The following is a 24352-nucleotide window of genomic DNA, read 5'->3' on the forward strand; positions in this document are numbered from 1 at the left end:
GTAATAATATTTTATGAAATCAATATTTGATTCAGTATTAATCACACTTTGCATTAGAAATCAATTTAATTGATCCATAATAATAATAATAATAGGCATAACACCAGTTTTGTTGAATATTTTTAAATATTGTATTGATATTTTAGATTTATTACCACAACATTATATCATTTTAGTCAACACAATATTCAAATTAATTATTACATTTTAGATATGTTAATATAATATATACTGACATATTTTTAATTAATTATCTGACAATATAAAATTACAGTATGATTTATATAATTTAATTTTATTAGTGTAAATAAAAAAAATCACAGTATTTAATGTTATGCATTGACAATAAATGTGTGAACTATAGTAGAAATGTGAGAATATAGTGATATTGTGTGAAACAGTGACAACCAATGTGTAAGTAAAGCACATGAAGTTTAAGGCATTCATCCAATACTAATGCTGTGAATGAATCGATTTGTTAGGCATTCAATTGAAAGCCCACTTAATTTCATTTAAAAGATAAATATGAGAAAAATTCTCATAAAAATCAAATTATTTTTCTTAATTTGATTAGTTTTTGATTACAAATGAGATTTTAAACGCTTTTACTTCTCTTACTATTTAAACTATAATTATTCACAAAAAACAAAACAATTTTTTGCTTTAACATTAGTGTTAAAATTTTAATAAGAAATTTCGTGTGAATTTATTGAATAATAATAGTAATAATCACAAGAATTTAATAAACAAGTAATTAATTATTTGGCTTAAATGAGTCGTTAAAACAAATTATATATTATTATTTGTTAAGTTTAATCTCATATATGCATTTTATCATTAATAAAAAAAAGTATAGTACTATATATTAAGATAAAATAAATTATAATAGTTATAATAGTTATTGTCACATTAATTTGCATCGAGTTTATAATTAAATCTTGAATCATTGCCATTGAATATATTAATCAATTTTTTTAAATATAAATTAGAAATAGCATTACGAGTACTGCATATTATTATAAGTTAAATACTTAAATGATTTGCTATTTACTAAGTCAGAGATTTATATAATTGGTTTAACATAAAACAATAGATAGAAAAATAAACGAAGTATTAATTCTGTGAACACACGTATATTAATTTGATTTAAATAATTGATGAGTACTTAAACTATGTATAAATTATTGTAAAAATAATCAAATATGATGTTTGCTTACCTGCATTTCAAAACAATTGATTCGTAACGTTTTAAACGGCTATTAAATTATTAATTGTCTTTAAAGACAGTATTGAACACAAACAACACTGTTTTGAATCCAATAGTTATTTAAATGCATAAAAAATCACACACAATGTGTTTGCGTGAATAAATTGTTTAAAATTTATTAAATATATTATCAAATAATAATAACTTTAAAAATACTTTAAACAAATGGTTTAATTAGATTTAAGTTGACTTTAATATGACTTCCGTTATATAATGACGATTTGCTATTTCTTGTATTGAATAATTGTTATTATTATTTATTATTATTGTTTTTTTCACAAAACTCATAACTGTCTCATTTTATGACAAGATTTTAATTTTATAAATGCTTTAATTGTCTCATTAAGAGTAATAATTATAAACATTAATAGATTTTTAAAATTTTATGTTTTCTTATGTTTAATTAAGTTGTCTGAAAACTAGATTCAGTTTTTTATATTTCTAACAAATAATAACTTTTATAATAATTTAATAAAGAAGACAATATAATACTAAATTTATATTATAATTTAAATAATAACACTTTGATAAATTAGAGAACAAGACATTAAAATAAATTAGATTAAATCATTGCGATGAATGGCACACATTATACAGTATTATATTAAATAAATTTGTAAAAAATAGATGAATGAAAACAATGTTATAATGTTTTCTTAGCTAAACATCAATTGAAACAATGTTTGAAATGCGCACACATTTAGGTGCTCTTCACAATCCCATACATACAGTATACCAGAGCTGATAGACTCCAAGTCCCACCCGTTTTCCGGATGACAGCATTCATAAGTGACTACTTTCTACTATATGATGGTCCGACCCATTGAGGAATATGAAGAACACCTGCATTACGAACAGTGACTTCAATATTATAAACCAAAACATTTATCTTATTATGTTATCCAACATATATATCATATGTAATCTTATATATTATATGTAAAGGTAGACAAACACACAATATATAGAAGAAAACTCCAAAACTAGTGTATAGTTTATCTCAAATTAAAGGCTGATTTCACTGGCATTTCAACCAATGGTACTCTTGTGATGAATTCAATACAATGCAAATCATTTTGCCTAAAGATATATTTATCTTCATTATAAACATTATAACGATTAAAGACATTTGCAATTATCCGCACCAAACAAGCGGTCGCACCTCTGATCACATCTTAAGCTTTATTTAGCTCTTCAGGTCTATGATCTCATTTGCGATCAAATTTTGATAAATTTTTTTGTTATAACTTTTTGCTTAATATTTATTTGTCTAATTAGCAAACATATAGATAAATTTATATAACAAATTTATAGCCAACCAATTTACTTAAGTTTATCTATCGATTTTCAACAATTTTTTATCAAATTTCCAAAATTACACTTCAATTACCATAATATTATAGCTAATTATTGTCTTAAACTAATACTAATTCAAATGTTAATAAAACTTTTTAAATAATATAAATTATTTCTAAAATATTGAAATCATTTTAAATTTGTTTTGTTGTATGAAATACAGAATCAATTTGTGAATACATTTATAAATTGTATGTCATTTGTATGAATATAATAATGGATAAACTTTTCATATACAGTACATATTAAACCAAATCAAACACACGATACTGTCATAAGTTAGGACTCCTAACTGTGCTAACAATGATAGGACATTCAAATAGGAAAAAAAGTTGTATTAAATTTACTGTAATGTTATTTGTATAGAAAGTGTTCAATAATAAATTTAGTGACAAATATTGCAATATTTCTGTTATATTGTATACAAATTGTATACTTAAGCACATTATATGACGCATGCGCTCAATCAGACAGTCCTCGTGTTGTGCAATAACCGCCATATTTGCCGACAACTAATCAAAACAAAGTGTCTTTCAATCGGTTTTTATCATATATTTTGTGTCATTTGGTGTTCAAGACATCAATCAATTGTTTACTTAATTCACAACTAAATTGATTAGCAAATCAAAGATATGCCGCCAAAGAAGGAATCGAAAGATACGCCGAAGACTATACTTTTAGGCCGACTGTCCACTAATCTTAAGGTCGGCATTGTTGGCGTCCCTAATGTCGGGTATTATCACTTGAGTGACCAATTAGTTGATCGCATGTCTTAAATAATGTCTTTATCATCTATTATACAGAAAATCTACATTTTTCAATGTCTTAACCAAAAGTGAGGCCGCGGCTGAAAATTTTCCGTTTTGTACAATAGATCCGAATGAAAATAAGTATTTTTTATAAATATCTTATATTATGATCACTTCCAACCAGTGATTACCATTTTAAGACATTTCAGTTTGTAATACACGTCAACCCAATTCAATACAACACATGTTTACTATTTATCAGACAAATTGTGCGCCAATTTTGAAATACATTTCATATAAGTCAACGATTAAAAGCAAAACAACTAACAATTTGATAAAATTTATAGCAAAAAAAATATTTGATTTATTACATTGAAAGACATGTTATGTTTTATGAAATGATTTTAATATCGACGAAATAATTGGCAAATATTTTTAGCTTTCAAGACATAAGTTGTATTTCTGAAGAAAAAATAGTTTTAAAAAGAGATGCCATAATTGGTCTGACCTTCGATTGAATTCTTAACGTCAGCTCTTGAGATGTGTTTCTCTCTTTCTCTCAATTATAAGACAGAACTATTGCAGTCGTTATTTGAGATAATTTTTTCGTTTAATTATTTCATAGCAAAAAATGTCTTACTATGAACTCAAATGAAGTAATTGTTAGCAAAATGAAGTTGATTTCCTTGAGATTACACTTTAATTTTATGCTAATTTATATAATAACACTGATATACAGTTTGTTAATAATAAACTTTTTTATTGAAACACATTTACTAGTAATTATTTTATAACTAATTGCCAAAAATAACACAATACTCTAATTGAAAAGTTATGAAATTATTAAATAAAAAATATATATTACAACGTTTTAAAATTTTAATTTAATTGTCATACTATTGTTATTTTTAACATAATTTGTTGATAATTTAAATATTTTTATAGTAACAAAACTAATAACTGCATTATCAGGAAACTAATCTTAGAGAATCTATTTAAAAAAATTATTGATTATTTTTAAAGTTAAACAATAGATTAAAAATTATTTATTTACACAATATATTTATAACATGAGATTTAATAGATTTATTGTCAATGTTTAGGTACGTCGGGTTCCAGTACCTGATCATAGGTTTGACTTCTTGTGCCAATACTTTGAACCTCACAGGTATGTAATGATAAATTTATATATATATTATATTATTAGAAGTTATTTGAATTTAATATTAAATGTAATTTTTTGATAATCATGTTTATTATATTACTGTTGGTGTTAATGTTCTTTATATTTAACCAAATAGTCAATTATATAATAAAGTGTACTATAATTTATGAAACATAAATTTGTTATATTAATGTATGACTATATGAATGGTTAAATTAATGAATTTAATATAATATGAATATAATTGAAAAAATTGCAATTTATTTGAAGATGATATGAAAGCAAAAATATTGAATAATGTGGACAATAGTGTAAAATGCGATAATTGAGACAATGGTATAAACGATATGAAAGCAGTGATAGCAGTCAATAGCAGCTGTTTGTAGTCGTGATTCACTTTCTTGAGTCGTGACTCTAGTCTTGACTGTCTATAAGTGTTTGCAATTAAAACAAAAGACTTGAAATCCAAATGATTTATAAGCTGTTGGTTGTGATCGTGTCTACAGTCTATGGCTTCTCATGTAGTCAGTCGGCAGTCGGCCTCTCGAAAGCCATATATACTGTACATACTGTAAAACATTGATAGTTAAGCCAAGTCTGCAAATTTGGAGAAAATATCTTATAGTTTGATGTATTTTGAAATTAATTGCAAATATTTAACTCATAGTTTATATCCTTGTAATTAAAGGCTGTCACCTATAGTTTTAACTGAATTTATCAGTAATTTGTTGTAGACATTGATGAATGCCTCCATAAAAACATTTTCATTTTGCTTCAAATTATATTTCAAAAACAGCTATTTTGACATTTTTCACATATTTTTATGGCAATGAAATTGATGTTATGATTCATAAGTTAAAAACACTAAATAAGAAATATAATGTTTAATAATTTAGATTATAATTTATAAACATAAACATTAATTATAAACTTTGTTGTTTGTTATGTAATGAAAGCAATGAATACTTTTGAATTTAAATTAATTATTACGACAACGGATGGGCACCAATGCATCGATGAATTTATTTCAATCAAAATAACATACAATTACTTTAATTAAGCTTAAAGTTTTCATAATTACTTATAATGAACTACTATTATATTAAATAACTACAATTATTTTTAAATTAATATTTAATTATTTAGTCATTAACTGATTTTTATTATTTAAAAATATTGCCATTCAATCTCATTTTGACAATTGATTATTGTTTTGTACTAATATTTATAAAAGTATGACTAATAAGTTGTAATAAGTTTGTTGTATTTTGTCAAACATTAGTAACGAAAAAATGATAACAATATTTGATACGAAAAATTGTTTGAAATATTGATCAATAGTTTTTGTATGAATAATAAATCATGACTTCGATGACGGATAACATTGACTTTTGTTTTTTATAAGAGAAAAACTTTGTAGATATCAGACATTGAGATCTACCAAAAACACTGCAATACATCATTCAAACTATTATATGGCGTTATATATATACTACATAAATAAAATCTCATTAAAAAAGTGCATTTTATTAGCAAAAACTACAATTTGTTAAATATTTTTGTATAACTTATGTAAAGTCAATGCAGAGCTAACATTTACACATTTATGTATTTTACATGAAATTTATTACTAGAAAATTATTGCTAATTAATTTTTAAAAAGGTTTTTGTTTGTTTTAACAAAGTTATATTTAAACTGATTTTACGAAAATTTATTAAATTTTATTTTTATTTGATTGTAATGAACATAATATTAAATAAATGCGTGAATAGTGTGAAAATAAGATCTTATAGTTGTTATTATTGATGATAACTATTATTTTTTAGCAATTGGTGGTATAATTGATACAAAAGTAATATAATTTGTGTTTAGCGATGAAAGACTGGTCACCCTTAAGACGAGACCAGTTTGTGCCAGAATCGTGTTTCCATATTCTTGTATCCAATAATTATAATACGAAACTAAATATACTGTATATAAAGTGCTTATATATTATTATTATTATTAAAATATGTTTAATTAAAACAGTCTATAATTTTGTTTTTTAAAATATATAATTTCTTTATAAAAGGAATACAATAGAAATGGAAAATAGTTTCTATCAAAACATATATTGTATATATAGTTAATTTACTTTTGATTAGATGTCAGAAATGATTTGATTAATTATTGTTAGATTTTGTTATCGATGATTACTTTTGAAAACATCGACTAATTGTTTAAATGGTGTCAGAAATAGTATACTTTAATTATAATGAAACAAATCTGGTTTCAAATTGCATTACATGTCTGTTGAACAGCAAAGTGTCAAATCATTATTTATTACATTACAGTACAGTATATGAGAATCTCTTAAAGTACTGTCTGTTTAGGGATCGGCTCTTAAAAATACTTTGTTTTTCAGACCCAACAAAACGTTTAAAATTCTTTGGCGTTTAATAAATGATAGACACGTTTGACTTAAATTACATTTTATAATAAGACTGACTTCTTCTCTTAAAACGGCTATTTCTAGTTATTTCACAATAACTATAGTTTGTCTGACTTGAACTGAGAGGCGAGTAATACCCTCCCTCTCTACAGATTGTTTGCCACATTAATAGTTTTTTATTTATATAATATAAATAACAATTATAACAATTATTTTTATATTATTTATTATTAACAGCAAAGTCCCGGCCTTTCTTAATGTGGTCGATATCGCTGGTCTGGTAAAGGGTGCGAGTGAAGGACAGGGACTCGGAAATGCCTTCCTTTCACACATTAAAGCCTGTGATGCGATCTTTCATCTCTGCAGTGAGTTTTCTATTAGTTATATATTGATATTATTAGTTAAATAATAAAATATATAATAATTATAAACTTTAGACAATATTTAAAATAACATTAAAGCACTAAATATATAATAATATTAATATTTATTTGTGTTACGATTGAGTGCCACTTTATGCCATTATTATTAAACAAAGTGTTGACTTAAATATTAGTTTTCTCTATGTTTAGCTAAAGGTAACGCTATAACAGTCAATATTGACTGAAATAATCTGCAAAATATCATTGATATTAGAGTTTGGGACGAACTGAAACACCTCTCGCTCTGGGGGTTCGACAGCTTAAGAGATTTATTTTATAATTACCCGATATATACATATATATATATATTCTATACTATTGTACCGTATATTCTTAAAACCTTGTGTTTAGTATGAGTGTCCCTGAATTTAACAATATCTCAGTAGCGAATACAACTGTGCAACACATTGTTGTTTTATTACATTGAAATGCTTTCATCGATGTTAACATCAATTTGTAGTCAATCACTGTTGACCACCAGCACCTGATTCTCAATTTTTTTAAATGAAAATATGCTAATATTGGGTGGAGTGGACTCTTGTGGAGGCGCATCATATATAACTTGGTTGGATATTGAGGTCTTTACACATAATAGTTAACTCTAAACACACTTAAGAAATTGATCATAAAATAAATGAAACGTAAAAGTATAGCATTTTCTTTAATATACGTTTAGCCTTAAGTCAGTTATAAATGTATCGTTTGAATGGCCGACCAATATATTAGAGCATTACTTATTATATGAAACATTTATTTTATTATTTGGTTATTTATTATAGCAAATAGCACTCCACTCTATATTGTAGTTAATTTTTGTTATGATGTGATGCATTGTAACTCAAATGTGATCCATCTCTTAGGTCTTGTTCACCAAATTATAGGTTGTGTCAAAAAGGACTGGTAGGCATCAGAGGGTGTATTGATTTATATGAAACATTGTATTGAACTCTAGTTATTGTTTTTGAGGATCTAAATATGGTGTTCCCTTACATTGATGTTATTTTTGACATGTTTGCTACTAATTATAATTTTTTTAGTTTCTATTTATTTTTTTAAATATATATATTTTTTTTAAATATTAATACCTTTGAGTTTATTTATTAATTAAAAAAAGTTAGTTTAGTAAATGAGTTGAGAATTGAATAAACAATAGTATTATTATGGTTTAGGAGCCTTTGAAGACGACAATGTAATTCATGTCGAGGGAGATGTCAATCCTGTTCGAGATATTGAGATAATCAACGAAGAACTTAGACTTAAAGATGAAGAACAGTTGATGGCATCCATCGACAAATTGGGTAAAACTGTGCTCAGGGGTGATAAAAAAGACAAAGCTGAATATGTTAGTGATATTATTATTTAAATTTGTTTATATTGACTAAAAATTTATATTTGTTAGGATATCCTAATGAAAATAAAGCAACTATTAGTGGATGAGAAGAAACACATCAGATATGGTGAATGGAATGGCAACGATGTAACCATTGATTGATTGACAATTGATTGTTAATGATATCACTAATCATATATATATTTATTAGATTGAAATCCTAAACAAATACTTGTTTTTAACATCAAAACCAATGATTTATTTGATAAACTTATCGGAGAAAGATTTCATCCGCAAGAAGAACAAGTGGTCAGTTATTTAGTTATTTATTATGTTTAGACTATTATTACATTAACCCCTTTAAGGCTAATATGTTATGAATATACCATAAGATTATATGTGAACATCTGTTCATTGATTGCTTTAATACTAATGAATGAGTGAGTATTGCAGTCATTTGAGAAGTCCATCGGGTATATGAAAGCAAACCTTTTAGTCATTTGAAACCATATATTGTTTGCCATATGATTGCAATGTGAACCGTGTTTTCAAATAATAACTTTCTAATGACTCTAATGAGTGTCACTCCCGTGCCCTCAGTTCAGGTCATTGTGTCCAACAATGACTCATATGAAACAATATGATTTGATTTATTAATGTTATATTATATACTATAGGCTCATCAAAATGAAGGAATGGATCGATACTAATGATTCCGGAGCTGCTGTCATACTATTCAGTGGTATTGTCGAGACCAAACTGGTCTCAATGAGTGCTGAAGATAAACAACGATTTTTAGATGAAAATAAGACACAAAGGTTTAACACATTTATTAATATTTCATGACATTTCGCATTTGATTAACTCTTAAATACACTTTATATATATATTAAGATTTTTTCTGCATTTGCTTTTGAATTGATATATTAATATTATATTTAGTGGTATATAATATATACTGTACCGTATATTACACTGCTATACATTAGGGTTACTCTCAGGGTTTGTGCGGATTTCAATTGACTCCCAATACTGTATGTATTGTATATAATAATATAGGAAACTTTAAGCCCTGTTCCCTCAACACTTATTTACATAACATGTGTTATATATTTTTATAATTTTTGCTCAAATTATTGATTTGAAACCATTTATTTCATGTTTTACATCATTCATATTTTTTTGACTGTAATTCACAAAAATGCCATTCATATGAAAGTTAAGTACAAAAATGTTAGCATAATGTCTACTGAAAAAAAGTTTTATAAAAGTAATGATTTATAAATTATAATCTAAGCTTTCAGTGACTATAGTTGACTCAAATGATACAACTCATTGAAAACTGTTTGATCGGACACACTGTTAGTCCGAGAGATTAGTGACTGACGAGAAGTCCTACTAATCTGTCTATTATTCAAAACATAACTCCATTAGAAACGCTTGTCATTCAATGTTATCAATAATTGTATTAAAAACCAAATACTTCTAACTTAGATGTCATCTGAAAATGTTGTTTAGATTTAATCTTCTGTCAGACGATATTTGAATGGGCTATCAATGACACCGACTTTCCATTGTTATCGACGACAAAAATTTAAGTCAAAATGAAAAGAATAGAGAATTTAGTGGATTTGTGTTGAATCTAATGAGATGTCAATGAATTGTTAGTGAATTTTTTTTTTTTTTTTTTGATGAGAGTTGAGGTACTGTTAGTGTAAACTTATGTCAGTATATATTTGATGACATCCTTCGCAATAAAAGAATAGGTTTTATCGATAATTATAGCGGAACTGCTTTTTTACGATTAACTCTATAATCATCACCTCTTGACCGCTCATAGTGTTCATTGTTTGAAGTAATTAAAGAACAAAATATTAGAAGAATTGTTGTTCTTTCAGATGTGAAATCTCTTATAAGTGGTGTTTGTTCTCAAAGAAAGAGTTTCAATGGCTTATAGTAGTAGTGACTGACTGTTTGGATGGACTCAATGGATGCGCTCTTTCCGCGAATGACGCCAATGACGGCACTGAAAGACCAGTGATTTACTGCTGATTACATGCTTTACCCTATAATTAAGGCTCACTTCAGTCGGAGTTTCCAATAGTTTTTGTGAACATAAATGCATTTTAACTTTTTTCCTAACTTTACATTTACTCATTGATTCCCAATGTAAACGTAGGGCCAAATACGTGATCTAAAATAAGTAATTTATTTATCGCTTTATTTAATTTCATTTATTTAGCGTTTTCTTTGAAAAAATCGACGTTTTATTGAAAGATAGTCTATTTTAGCGCAGTTTTTACTGTTTTTCTTATTGCTATCATTAATATTTCTCAATTGATTATAAAATTTATTCAATTTTAAAACATAAAACTTATATTTTAAGTTTCACATTCAAACCAATCTATAATTATCTTACTTTAAAGTATATCATTATAGCAAACACTAACATAATATAAGTTTCTTAAATATTGATATTTTCACATAATTTTGTTTAAATTCAATTTAGTTGTTTGTTATTTTCATATTTAATCAAATATTTGCTATTCGTTAACATTTGTGTATATTTCAGTGCTTTGGACAAAATTATAACAACCGGTTATAAAGCACTTCAACTTCAGGTGATTACTATTTTTTATTGATAATATAATAACTAATAAATGTTAGTTTACACTGTTTATGACATCTATATTACATTAATTATTTAATTGTATTTTGATTTCTAGTACTTCTTTACTTCTGGTAAGGATGAGGTTAAAGCCTGGACTATACAGGTATTTATCATTTGTATTGTATGTGATATTGCAAATAAAACAATGATTACCTGTCTATAGAAAGAGACTAAAGCTCCACAAGCGGCCGGTCGTATTCACACCGACTTTGAAAAGGGTTTCATTATGGCTGAAGTCATGAAGTTTGATGACTTCAAGGAAGAAGGATCAGAGGCTGCCTGTAAAGTAAGGCACTCAATATATACCACTTTTTTTTTGTTTCGCTTTTGGATTTCATTTATCAATTGATTTGTTTGCAGAGCGCCGGCAAATACAGACAACAGGGAAGAAATTATGTGGTAGAGGACGGAGACATCATTTTGTTTAAGTTTAACGCCGGCGCCGGACTTCAAGCAAAAAAGAAATAACATTTTATTAGATTTAATTTAATTAAATTTTTAAATTGTCACTGAAATTAATTGCAACAAGTTTTGCATTTCAACAATAAATTGTTTTTATAAAGCATACTAAATGTCATTTATTATATTTTATTTTGAATTCAATTTTTTATACAAATATATGATTAAATTTATATGATATAAATTACTTTCTCTACAATTACCTGTAATGCAATAATAATATAATAATAATAATTATTATTATTTTTCTGGTGTTTTTGCAGTTGTTTCACACATATTAAATAATTTAAGTAAAAAATACTTTAATTAAATACACTTAAAATCACAAATATAGTGAAGTGCTGTACGATATCGATATGGTTTCGGTGGCTCTCAGCACACATCACATCACTAATACTCATAGTCTTGTAGTTATTGAGACCAACAGTGCTGTAAACTATATGATAGGTTCGGTCGGAGTTTTAATGACACCCAAGATATGTGCAAATTGTTTATATTATTTGTATTTTTTAAATATTGAAATTAATTTTAAATTAAAGAATTTTATTATATATCAAATTAAAATAGTATTTATAAAACCATTAAAATACTGTATAAAAAACTAATACAAAGTTTTATAGTTATTGTCAAATATAGTGGTATCTGTTGACTGAACAGTCAAATAGTTTATTGACTAAAATTGTTGATAAAATAGAGTTCAATACATAGTGTGACATCTCATGGATAAACATTTAAACAATATATTGAATGATTACTAGTGTATTGATTAATAATTTTTTATACTCTATTAAATAGTTGTTATAATAGTTACTAAAAAAAGTCAAATAGTTGTTAAAATAGTTATTTAAACTGTATTAAATAGTTGTATATAATTGCCAAAAAAGCCAAATAGTTATTGAAATAGTTATTTATTATCTTATAAATATTTCAACAGATATATAATTCACTTGTTTTCAGCATATTTACAAAAATGGTTTAATATAGAGAAGGTTTGTTTGCAAAGGTTTTTTTGTAATGCTATTATAGTGTCCATAAAAAATGTATTCAAATAACTATACCCTAAATTTGCGCGCTTTTATAGACAATAAAATAAACTTTCAATCATTGCTTTATTGTTTTACGTATTTATTGGCTATATTTAGTGCTAAACATGTGATTGAAATGTATTGCTATAATATTTAGTACTAAACGTTACAAACAAACCTTCTCTATATTTATATAAATAAACTAATTATTTCTATTGTTAAAAAAGTAATATGAGTTGATAACAGTTTACAGATTTTATATAATTTATATAACTATTACTTTTTGTTTTTACATATATTTGTGCAATATTTTACAAATTAATGCTTATATTTTTCAAAATCAATGAAATAATTATTTATAAGTTTTTATAGTTTCTAACCCAACAAATAGTTATTTATAGTTATAATAAAATTTCGGAAATAGCGTCCACTGGTCAACTTCGGTGGACATACTAAGTCCCAGTTATAAGCGTTGAACCGACAAAATAATTTTTTTAGTTGGAAATCAAGACACTAATGATTACATAACCCAATGATAATTATTAGATTATATTTTTAAAAATGTTTGACAAATAAATTAAAAATAAATATTAAAATATCAACTAATCATTTATAAACCAATAAATCAACTTATATTGCAATTAGTATATAAATTAGTGATATTATCTTATTATATAATTTACATACAAATATTTAGTATTAATATTAAAATTTTAAGTTAATATCTGCTTATTATATATTTACCTTCATTTGAATAAATTCCCGATTAGTTTATATAATAACTTAAATTATTTAAAAAGCAAATATTATATTTATATAATTTTAATTAATTTTAATAATAAAGTTATATTAGATTTGACATGAAAACTATTTTATATTGAAAATTAACTTAAAATGCAATTATCATAAAATCATTATAACTTTTAATCAATTAATAAAATAATAAATCAATACAATTAGATAATTTAATTAACTGATTAAATTATAGTTTCTAAATAAACTATAAATGACTAATAAATGAAAAACTAATTATTTATTTTTCGTTAGTTTGTTTCAAATACATTAATTTTCATTTGATTTATTGGTTAATTGATTATTATCTACTGATTGACTAAACATATGATAAATACAATATATTATCCAGGTACTATAAGTGTATCAAAATTTTTATAGAAAAATATTATTATATTATAAATATTTGAATTTTTATTTAAACAATTGTTTTAAATATTTTCCTAATTTATAAGGGAATACATTTGAAATACAGTACTAAAGTACTACTAAATTAATATTATATTAAGAAATCTTTTCGACAATTTTGATAATTTTGTAAAATTGAATATAATTTGTAAAAATAAAAGCAATGATTGTTATAAACTTGTTGTATGAATGTGTGTATGCAATGGATATATGAATGAATGAATTGAGTCAATGATATGAATCAATATATAATATAATATGTCGTATAATATGTTATGTAATAATGTATTCAATGTCTGACTGTTTGTCTGTATATCTGAGTGTTGGCCCAAATGTATGACAACTGGTCTAACCTATTGATCATTCAATGCTTAAACTGTTTATTAATCACTTGAATCGTCATAATTATGTCAACTGATCTTAAGGTAAGCAAAATTAATATACATTTGCATTGATTGTAGTGATTATAACGATTGTGACAATTGTTTGGTGTGTCTGTGTGTGTGTTATGAGTGTAAGTGATGTACACTTTGTATTGCTTGGAGTGTCAGTCAATGGGAAGGGTGTGTCACACGTGTGGCCACACGAGTCGGGTTAGGCCACAACAGTCCCGACAATTGAATGGCATATTATAATAAGCGCTGTGAACGCCTCCGCATACTTGAGGTCGTTCCCAATGGTTGTTCCCTTCCATACATACCAGTGCTCTATAAGACATACTGTATATATACAGCACTTGTATAGCTATGACTGACCGCCACGTCTCACATATATTGAACTCATTTCTCATTTTTATTTAATATTTATTATATTTATTTGTATAACAAATGCATTTATCAATTGTTTTGGACTCTAATGTATGGCTAATAAAATGCAAATAATGTTTAATTGATTATTAAAATCAATGAAATAATAATAAAATAATTGAAAATATTTATCAAATTTAAGCCTAAATTTTGAGACACTCTGTAGTAGTGATTGAATGCTTAATATATGGCAATCCATACACTCATTGCATGACTACATGTATTATTACGCACTCATTGTATTGCAATTGTATTTAATTGATTATCAATTGATTTTCTATGCAATCAATGATTTGATAACAATTAGTGTCCATCACTGACACTATGGACAGTGTTTGGACAGTTAGTATCAATGATATGGATGTAAATAATGGTAAGTCATGTAAGGACTATATGTTTTGGTGTATGAATATTGGGTGCGACGGAGTGAAGTGGTGTTCGTCCTCTTTGTGGTGCCTTTTGGTTGAATAGTCAACCCATATATACAACCCATACATACATTCATACATACAATCCATAGTAAGTCCTATTGAAAGCCATACCCAACGTTCAGGTGGAGCACACATACACTCAAACTAACCCAACGCCTAAATAATACAACATTTCAACTCTCATTCAATACTTATTACAACTTATTTTGATTTACTATTTATTTATTAAATATTTATATTAATTATATACTAATTATTATTATATTAATTGTTATTATAATTTTGATAACTTATTAATTAATAGATTAGTTATGAATAGCATTGTTGTTGTGTTGAGTGGAAAGCCCTAACAAAGCCATACCTGTATTATATTAACTATTAATAGTTATACAAAAAAAAGTTGTTTATATATGAGTTGACAAGTGATGAGTTCAACGACTAATGGCAACCAATCGGTGGACGAATTTGTCGTCAATGATAATCAGGTATTGACTTCTTGGACATTGAATTGTCTTTTTTTCTGGTCATATGAGAGACATGTGTTTTGCCGTTGATTGAGACATGAGTTAGGGTTAGACCTTATGGGTAGTGGTAGTGATAAACATATGATTATGTGATATGTCATCTGTAAGGATGGTATCAAAGTTAACGGTAAAGAGTTGTGTGAATGCAAAGTATGATTAGGGATGAGAGGACTGGTAGCCAATCGCTAGCATCTCTAACAAGACTAATGAGCTGCCAGTGCTATGCTATGTAATAGTAAAGCAATTGTTTAATCGATAGCAATGCTGAGGCACTTGTAATGGTATAGCAGTGGTAGATATAAAGTTATGTTTTGATGATATGTGCGGTTCTCCACCTCTTAGGCAGTGTTGGTGTTGTACTGCTGTGCTCTTGTCTGACCCGACGGTGTGTTGGGAGTGCCTACCCCTCCCAGCACTGTATCCAAGTGTACGACCCCTCCCAACAAGACTATGATCTAACCCCGCCTTTACTCTAACCTCTAAATGATAGGACTCTTCGCAAAGCCAAAGTCAGAGTCAAACCCAACAACAGAGTCAATCATCGGGTAATCATCAACAACAACAACCGTCACCTTTAGCTCTATTAGCGGCCACTTGTAGTAAAATAGGTTCTCCTAGTGAACTGTCGGCTGAGGGCAGCGGTCAACCTAACGCGGCCACCACTACTGTAAAGCTTGTCGGCCAGAATCAAGTGATTCAGGCTTCAGACTTTGCGCACTTAATCCCTGTCCACTCCGGACAAACGCTTGGAGTACTAAATCCTGACGGAACTGTCACTCAACTCAATCCACAGGTTGTGTCGGCCGTAAGCAGTGCTGGTAATGTGGGAACACTAACCAAAGCGATAACTTCAGTGGCCACCAATCATAATACAAATGCCTTATCCAATGCTACTCAGCTATTCTCGCAAACGGCTGCCACCAATGCTGGCATTTATAGCATTCTTCAGCCGCAGCAACTTCAGATCGATGGTCAGGAAGCCATCTTTATTCCTGGAGCTCAACAGGCCATCCAATTATCTGGCAATCAGTTGTTGTCGTCACCCAATCAAACAGTTGTAAGACAACAGAATGCACAGCAACAACAACAACAACAAGCGGCACAACAAACAGTTTTTATACCCGGAATTGGAAATGTATCGCTAGGACAGTATGCATCTCCCGGTCAAACTGTTGCCGTAAGACAGGGAAATGTTGTACAGACATATCAATTGCCTGTCCAACAAACGATTCCCGTTCAGGCAATTTCTACACAAAATGGACAAACTATTCTACAAACAATTCATTTACCGATTCAAGCGCTTCAATCTCTCAACGCCTCTAATATCCAGCAATTGACAGCACAAGTAGTTCCTCAAATGCAACAGGTATTCAAATATGATATAGATCTTGTAATATGATTATTAATATTTGTTAAATACAGGTGCAAATGGCACCGATTCAAGTATCACAAGCAAACAATACACAAACAGCCATCAAACAAGAACCGGGAACTGAAAACAACACAAATAATCAAACAAATCAAGTAATGATATCATATATAAAGTTGTATTTATTTTTAAATATGATTATAATATAATTATTAAATTAAAGAGTAATAACGCTTCGACTGTTACGTCCAATAACGCCGGCCAAACAGTACTGGCAAATGTACAGTTACCTAACGGTCAAATCGGTCAACTTATATCAGCACCCGTTTGGCCGACAAATTCGTTGAATATTCAGGGATTAGGAGGTATTATATTTAATGATTTTATTTATATAAATGATTATATGATTAAATTACTGATAGGTTTAAGAACAGCTCAAAATGTGATTCAAGTGCAAGGGGTCGGAGGTCTTCAAACAATTCAATTGCAAGGCGGGGGTCAACAGCAGATGATTACCGCTACTCCAGCGCAACTTCAAAGCTTAAGTATTACTCCCTCGGGTAACATCGTGGCCAATGTTCCGACCAGTACTGGTCAACAAGTTGGACCATTAAGTCCAGTACAAGCCATTCAAATTGCAAATGCAGGACAGTTTGTTACCCAACAAATACAACAGGACCCAAATGATCCGACTAAATGGCAACTCGTCTCCACACCCAATGTTGCCGTTCAGAATGCTATTCAGGGCTCTTTTACCGCCACTCCTACTACTGATGGAACAGCTACGCCAGGCAGTGAACCGGGAACCGGACGTAAAATGAGACGAGTGGCCTGTACTTGTCCTAACTGTAGGGATGGCGAGGGAAGAAATAGCGAAACAAAAAAGAAACAACACATCTGTCATATTCCCGGCTGTAATAAAGTTTATGGAAAGACATCTCATTTGAGGGCACATCTCAGGTGGCATACAGGAGAACGACCTTTTGTTTGCAATTGGCTTTTCTGTGGCAAACGGTTCACCCGTTCTGATGAATTACAAAGACATCGGCGAACACATACCGGTTTGTTGTGTTAAATGATTATTAGGTAAAAAAATATTTATAATTACTGTTGTTTTATATTTAGGCGAAAAACGGTTTCAATGCGCTGAATGTCTGAAGCGTTTTATGAGAAGCGATCACTTATCTAAACATTTGAAGACACATCAGGCAAAGAAAGTTAATCAACAACAAAGTGAAGACAATTCACTTACGGTTACCAATAATGATAATCTAACCATTGATTCGGAACAAACAGATTTGGCTATTAATGAGAACGCAAGTGATGCTAACTCTGAGACACTGACATCACAATAGCTTTGAGTGATCTTATTGTTGACTAATTTTAGTTATTTTATAGAGACTTGAAGTTTATTAAATTATATATATATTTATAAATATATATATTAAAGAGTATATATTTTATTAATAATTATAAATACACACTAGAAATCATTATTATTATTATTAGTAAATATTTATTCATTTATAAAAAATTTTAAATTAATTTTTTTACATTTTATCACATTTTCAATCATTTATTCATAAAACACAAAATACATATTTTTTCACTAAATAATTGGCGTTAAAATCAATTGTATTCCATTTGAATGTCATTTCATATTTTATTATTATTATTATTATTACATCTCATTTTTAAATCGAGTAATTATTATATACTATTAATAATATAAATTTTAAATAACAAATATATCTATTGATAAAATTATTATTTAATATTATTATTTAATGATCTAAATTGTTAAAACAAGTTTTTTACGATTAAATTGAAAACTAAATTTTTAGAGAATATATTATTAATTTTTAAGATAATAATTGTCGATATTTTTTTTGTTATAATTTTAGTTTATTATTGATTTATTAAATTAAACAAATTTAATGATTTTATTTGTTTAGAAAATTCATTTCACAATTATTTAAAAACCCCTTTTGTATTGAATTTGTTGAATGCATTGCATGTGATGTTTGTTTCATTCAAAAGCATTGTTGACATCACTTGTGGTAATAGTTGTGATAATTAACAGAAATGGATAAGACTTCGAAAGACAATAAAGATATGGCAAAGAGTTTGCGAGTCGATAAAGAAGAATATGTTTTACGGAAGAGATTGGCCACACATTTGCCGAAACAATTGAATCATTTCAATGTTAATATGAAAACCAATTTTGGAGTTCAATTGAAACGATGTCAACAAACACTGGACACCAACTGTGACCACATTGTCATACATGGATTGGCCAAAGCCGTCAATCGGGCCATTAATATGGCTCTTCAACTACAACAATCCAACCACTTGGAGATATCGTGTACGACATCATCGGTGGATATGATGGATGACTTTGAGCCCATTGGACACAATCGTGATATTAATGAGTCCTTCACTCAAAAGAGAACTGTTTCCGCAATTCATATCAAACTTTATCGCAAATCACAACTAAATAAATGATTTTAAATTAAATTTTTATTTAATACCAAATATGTTATCATTTGATATATAAAATTGAATTTATAATTAAAATGCGGTTCAACTGGGTTTCCATTGAAGAACACAAATGATTGCCAAATGATCGGATGGGAAGACAATACTTGGCAGTGCTGTGTTAGCCGAGACCTGTTGGTGATCGGGAAGTGGTATTATTTCTGATACCATTAAATTGTTTTTGTCGTAAAATATATAATCGAGACAACCACTGAAGAATGGAGTGTAATTGGTATAAATTGGTTCATCACAAGCACTTCCAAAACTTAAACTATGACTCAAATCCAAACCATCAATAGTTTCATCCGAGTCTTGATATATAAATTGAATAAAATATATAATTGTTAATCAATTCCAATATGTAGTGAAAATTTACAAAAACATTCATCAAAATTGATTCAGAAATCAGACCAAAGTTTTAAAGTCTGTATAATACAGTACTTTAGTATTAAATTTATAGTTATTATTATTATTATTAGACAACTATAAGACCTTCGGTCTCATCTCTGTATCAACACTTGAGATCTGTTTTATGACAACAACTAACTGCTTCTAAAATCTTGACTGTCTTTTCCTACAAAACCGTTTGTCATGAGTTGGAAAACACCAAATTCTGGACAACTATTATAATCTCCGCAAAGAATTGGAGAAACATTTAATTCGGGTCTCTGTTATTGATAAATAAATTGTATGAAAAGTTTGAATGAAATAGTATTAATTAAGTAATAGTTTTACCTTTTCTGACAATACTTTAATCAAATTTTCAATATATTTAACATAAATATATGATTGAATGAGACGGATATGATCGGAGTCGGGATGGAAATAGAGATGAGTATTACCTATAAGTAAAGTCTTATCATTTACTTGTAAGTCTCTAACGAGAATCACTTGAATTATTGATTTTCTAGCCATTAATCGGTCAAAAAGTTTTTCATTGGCACTAATATTGTGTAATAAGTTATCAAAAATAGGATTTGTTTTGAGTTCATTAGAAATATTGACTTTTTCAGTGTTAATCACTTCAAATCTATTTTCATTGACAAAAGTAGCCAAACCTTCGCCAGTATTTCCCTTTTCACTAAAAAATGAACGAAATTTTTTGTCTTTCAGTGAAGAAAGTATTGGTTTTAAATCATTATTAAACACATATTTATCCACTTCTTGTAGACAACAAATGTCTGCATTATAACCAATGATTTCATTTAAAAGTAATTGTTTCCTATAATCAATAGCTAAAGCATAGGGCGGACAATAGGGATAGAGAACAGTTCGGGAATAGTCAGAGTCGGCATAAATGTCGGCCAATATATTGTATGAAAGTATCCGAAAACAATTGTATGAGACGTCTGTCTGACAAAACACATGTCTTTCTTGAAATGGACACAAACCAGGATTAGCATCGATTGTATTCTCACTAATGGCTTCATATTGTCTTCCAGACGTTGGACTGCAAACCACTTTTAGTTTATATCCGATGTCATCACTTCTTACTGTATAACAAAACCCTTCTTCGCCAACAGTTTCCCACTCTTCGCAACTTTTTTTGGTTACATTTTCCGATTTTTTAGTTAATTGTCTCAACCATTCAAACTTACAGTCGCTTAACGTACAGAATTCAAGTGAAACTATTGGGTAAACTTTGAATGAAGACATTATCACTTTTGCCAGTCTTATAGATTTAACTGACGGTGCGTTAAGATATACATCAAATATATTGTCTCCTACTTTAAGTATATCACCTAAAATTGGATCAAATTATTTAATCAGTTTTTATTAGTTTAAAATCGAGACCTGATTTCCAGACATCCCTATTAAACGAGTCGTTGCTAACTGTAATGTCGTCGGCGATCAACTCAATGGTTAAATCATTGGTCTCAGTCTTGTCACGAGTCGTTTGCTTTTGTTTTTTGTTACCATTTTTCATACATTTAATGACATTCAAAGAAATCCTTTGAAATGTTTGTTTTAAAGTCTCGTTTTTATCTCTTTTAAAATGAAAATTTCGTTTAAAACTTGTGTCAAAACTATAAGTGAATGCAATATCAATGGTTTGGTCGCTGTCCACACACCGCACATCACACCGATTGTTGGCCGCCATTTGGACCGTCGGTTATAAGTGACAAAAGTTGTAATCAAGTGATGAAATAAATGTGTTATTAATGTTGAGATTTGTTGTCTTAATGAACAACCAATTAGTGACTGACAACAAAACAGACGTCACTATTGTATATCATTTGACAATACATTCATTGCTTTAACACATTTACAGATAACATAATACAAAAGGACGTCCACTTTGAGATTACTTTTAGTTTGTTTTCAATTTAATTGTATTTAATAATAATATGAAAGCATTTAAATTAATAAATCTATTTTATGTTAACTATTAAATCAATAAATTAATTAAATCAATCTATTATTGCTATCAATAGCAATGTGTTTATATCGGACGTCCTTTTTTAATGACTGCTTTTGATTGCCGTCACATCAGTCATACGTTTTATAAGAAATGCTATACTTTTATATTATTAATATAAAAATTTGTGTCTTTTATAAATATATTGAATTAATGTTAATTAATACATAAATTATAGAATAAAAAGACTATAATATATTCAACGATTTTGAATGACTCTAAACTTCTGGAATGGACTCGAATGTTGTTAATTACTGAACGATCCCTCAATTGAGTGAATCATTCAATTGAATTGAACTGAACTGAGAGTCCATTCATTGCATTCATTGGTTTTCATTTGATTTGTGTCTTAAAAACTGTTGATTCAGTCAATTGACAAACGATTGAAAAATAAGATTTATTTTAACCACAAATTTGTTCCCAAAGTTATCGACAATACTATAAAACAATGGAAAGAATTGATTCTTTCTTCTCGTCATTGAATCGTAAAATGTATGGAAAAATGATTTAAAAATAAATAAATACTGAATTGTCTTATGAATTGATTGTGTCTTTTAGTGAACCACAAGTACAGACTCATCTCAAAGATGTCTATTCCTCGATGTCTATTGCATTGCTGTCGGCAGCCATCGGAGGATATGTTCATTTGTTTACTAATATATTACAAGTAATTAATAGTTATATTAAATGAATAATAGTATTAAATAATTAATTGATTTGTTTTAAAGGGTGGTCTGTTGTCAACACTGGTGGCCATGGGTTTTGTGATCGCTCTTTACTCGACTCCAGATAACGGAAAAAATCGGTCGACAAGACTCTGGTATTTGATTGGATTTGCTTTCGCTTCAGGTTTGAAGACATACAGTGTGTGATTGAATTGGAAATAAATAAATAAATAATTTGTTAGGTCTTGGTTTGGGACCACTGATGGAGTACGCGATTATTGTAAACCCGACACTCATTCCCACAGCGTTTTTGTCCACTTGTGTTATCTTTGGATGTTTTTCATTGAGTGCAATGTTTAGTGATCAGAGAAGATGGTTGTATTTGGGCGGAACTCTCATGTCTTTCTTATCTCTACTGTTAATGATGTCAATCATTAATCTCTTCATTGGATCCAAACTCTTATATCAGGTATTTATTAATTTTGCGAAATTTTTTAATAACTATAAACTGTTTACGTAATACTACTAACATTTTTTGATGTCTTGTTATATGATATTATTTTTATTGCTAAAGTCATAAATTGATTTTATTTAACTTTAATTTAAGTAAAAGTCTATTACAATATTATCGATTTATTTATTATTAAACATCTGTTATGTAAATGTTTTCAATAAAAATGAATATATATATATCAGTTTATGTAATATATTTAATATTTAATCAAAAGTGCATACATTTAAAATTATAAATTTTTATATTACATATTTCATTAATCATTGATCTCAATAAAAAATGTCTGAATGAATCATTTAATCAGATCCACCTGTATTTGGCATTTTTCGTGGTCTGCGGTTTCATAATGTTTGACACAACTTTGATAATTGAAAAGAGAAGACATGGCGACACTGATTACATCGCGTAAGTTATAAATTATAATTATTAATAAAATATTATTTTAATTATTTTTACATTAAATTTCATTTTTTATATGTGCAGTCATTCAGTGATGTTATTCATTGACTTTGTCGACGTTTTCCGATATCTTTTGATTATTTTAACTCAAAAGGTCTGTAATTAAATGCATTATCATTTTCATAGCATTTATTAATTTATGACATTTTTTTTAATTACAGGAGGAGAGAAAACAGAGGAAAAATAAGTGAATTATTGCATATTGTATTGTACTGTATATGTAGTTATTTGTTGTGAATTATAATTATTTTGTGTATTTCCTCTAATATTGATGTGATGTAATGATTATATTATTTGATTTTATTAATTTGGATATAATTTTTAAAAAGTTTTTCTTTTATTAAAATTAATATTTACTACAAATATTTGTGAAATGTATACTAATTTAAGTTGCAATATACTGGTAATTGAAATATTGTACAATCAATCGTGAATATTGATTATTTTTAAATGAGTGTTAAATAAAAAATATTTTAGAAAATAGTATTTCATTTATTTAAAAATATAATTTGAATCAAAATATACTATAGTCTAATGCATAAACATTAACA

General features: G+C 27.7%; 5 protein-coding genes across 11 annotated transcripts; 4 read left to right on the plus strand and 1 right to left on the minus strand.

Annotated features, from left to right (window-relative positions):
- Positions 1-3076: 3076 nt before the first annotated feature.
- On the plus strand, positions 3077-11924 carry LOC128965380 (obg-like ATPase 1). Its single transcript, XM_054312064.1, has 12 exons — positions 3077-3356; positions 3427-3509; positions 4480-4540; positions 7207-7334; positions 8561-8733; positions 8791-8868; positions 8933-9030; positions 9399-9539; positions 11294-11342; positions 11448-11495; positions 11556-11678; positions 11753-11924. Exons 1-12 carry the CDS (start codon positions 3256-3258, stop codon positions 11858-11860), a joined length of 1191 nt encoding a protein of 396 aa, XP_054168039.1. The 5' UTR covers positions 3077-3255; the 3' UTR covers positions 11861-11924.
- A 2413-nt stretch (positions 11925-14337) lies between these two features.
- Positions 14338-18636, plus strand: LOC128965600 (specificity protein transcription factor 3-like). 7 transcript variants are annotated; one of them, XM_054312319.1, is made up of 7 exons: positions 14338-14501; positions 15618-15798; positions 16328-17203; positions 17260-17361; positions 17430-17571; positions 17629-18267; positions 18332-18636. In XM_054312319.1, exons 2-7 carry the CDS (start codon positions 15739-15741, stop codon positions 18559-18561), a joined length of 2049 nt encoding a protein of 682 aa, XP_054168294.1. In that variant the 5' UTR covers positions 14338-14501; positions 15618-15738; the 3' UTR covers positions 18562-18636. The 7 variants fall into 7 exon arrangements, with proteins under 7 accessions (XP_054168294.1, XP_054168291.1, XP_054168296.1 ...); XM_054312316.1 differs by having other exon boundaries at positions 17430-18267; XM_054312321.1 differs by having other exon boundaries at positions 16631-17203; positions 17430-18267.
- Positions 18637-19202: 566 nt separating this feature from the next.
- On the plus strand, positions 19203-19711 carry LOC128965481 (ribonuclease P protein subunit p20-like). Its single transcript, XM_054312187.1, has one exon. It carries the CDS (start codon positions 19292-19294, stop codon positions 19709-19711), a length of 420 nt encoding a protein of 139 aa, XP_054168162.1. The 5' UTR covers positions 19203-19291.
- Positions 19712-19729: 18 nt separating this feature from the next.
- Positions 19730-22034, minus strand: LOC128965602 (2',5'-phosphodiesterase 12-like). The gene is made up of 4 exons (XM_054312323.1): positions 21539-22034; positions 20480-21486; positions 20292-20412; positions 19730-20055 (listed from the first exon to the last, which is right to left on the minus strand). Exons 1-4 carry the CDS (start codon positions 21843-21845, stop codon positions 19790-19792), a joined length of 1701 nt encoding a protein of 566 aa, XP_054168298.1. The 5' UTR covers positions 21846-22034; the 3' UTR covers positions 19730-19789.
- A 382-nt stretch (positions 22035-22416) lies between these two features.
- LOC128965603 (probable Bax inhibitor 1) lies at positions 22417-24113 on the plus strand. Its single transcript, XM_054312324.1, has 7 exons — positions 22417-22655; positions 22722-22830; positions 22892-23012; positions 23071-23297; positions 23647-23747; positions 23826-23895; positions 23963-24113. The coding sequence occupies exons 1-7, from the start codon at positions 22612-22614 to the stop codon at positions 23990-23992; spliced, it is 702 nt and encodes a 233-aa protein (XP_054168299.1). The 5' UTR covers positions 22417-22611; the 3' UTR covers positions 23993-24113.
- The last annotated feature ends 239 nt before the right edge of the window (positions 24114-24352 follow it).

Source organism: Oppia nitens, unplaced genomic scaffold (assembly GCF_028296485.1).
Source record: "Oppia nitens isolate AA-2021 unplaced genomic scaffold, nextdenovo-longstitch-racon4-pilon3 scaffold17_pilon_pilon_pilon, whole genome shotgun sequence".
In the NCBI taxonomy this organism is placed as follows: domain Eukaryota; kingdom Metazoa; phylum Arthropoda; class Arachnida; order Sarcoptiformes; family Oppiidae; genus Oppia; species Oppia nitens.

Coding starts and splice junctions, on each gene's coding strand:
- LOC128965603 (XM_054312324.1), top strand. CDS start 22,612: ATGGAAAGAATTGATTCTTTCTTCTCGTCATTGAATCGTAAAAT. Junction 22,656..22,721: donor TCGTCATTGAATCGTAAAAT/GTATGGAAAAAT, acceptor TGTGTCTTTTAG/TGAACCACAAGTACAGACTC. Junction 23,298..23,646: donor GATCCAAACTCTTATATCAG/GTATTTATTAAT, acceptor TCATTTAATCAG/ATCCACCTGTATTTGGCATT.
- LOC128965602 (XM_054312323.1), bottom strand. CDS start 21,845: ATGGCGGCCAACAATCGGTGTGATGTGCGGTGTGTGGACAGCGACCAA. Junction 21,487..21,538: donor TAGGGATGTCTGGAAATCAG/GTCTCGATTTTA, acceptor ATCCAATTTTAG/GTGATATACTTAAAGTAGGA. Junction 20,413..20,479: donor TTAAAGTATTGTCAGAAAAG/GTAAAACTATTA, acceptor TATCAATAACAG/AGACCCGAATTAAATGTTTC.
- LOC128965380 (XM_054312064.1), top strand. CDS start 3,256: ATGCCGCCAAAGAAGGAATCGAAAGATACGCCGAAGACTATACTTTTA. Junction 4,541..7,206: donor CAATACTTTGAACCTCACAG/GTATGTAATGAT, acceptor TATTATTAACAG/CAAAGTCCCGGCCTTTCTTA. Junction 8,869..8,932: donor GTGAATGGAATGGCAACGAT/GTAACCATTGAT, acceptor TATATTTATTAG/ATTGAAATCCTAAACAAATA.
- LOC128965600 (XM_054312316.1), top strand. CDS start 15,739: ATGAGTTCAACGACTAATGGCAACCAATCGGTGGACGAATTTGTCGTC. Junction 15,799..16,327: donor TTGTCGTCAATGATAATCAG/GTATTGACTTCT, acceptor TCTAAATGATAG/GACTCTTCGCAAAGCCAAAG. Junction 18,268..18,331: donor ACATCGGCGAACACATACCG/GTTTGTTGTGTT, acceptor TTTTATATTTAG/GCGAAAAACGGTTTCAATGC.
- LOC128965481 (XM_054312187.1), top strand. CDS start 19,292: ATGGATAAGACTTCGAAAGACAATAAAGATATGGCAAAGAGTTTGCGA.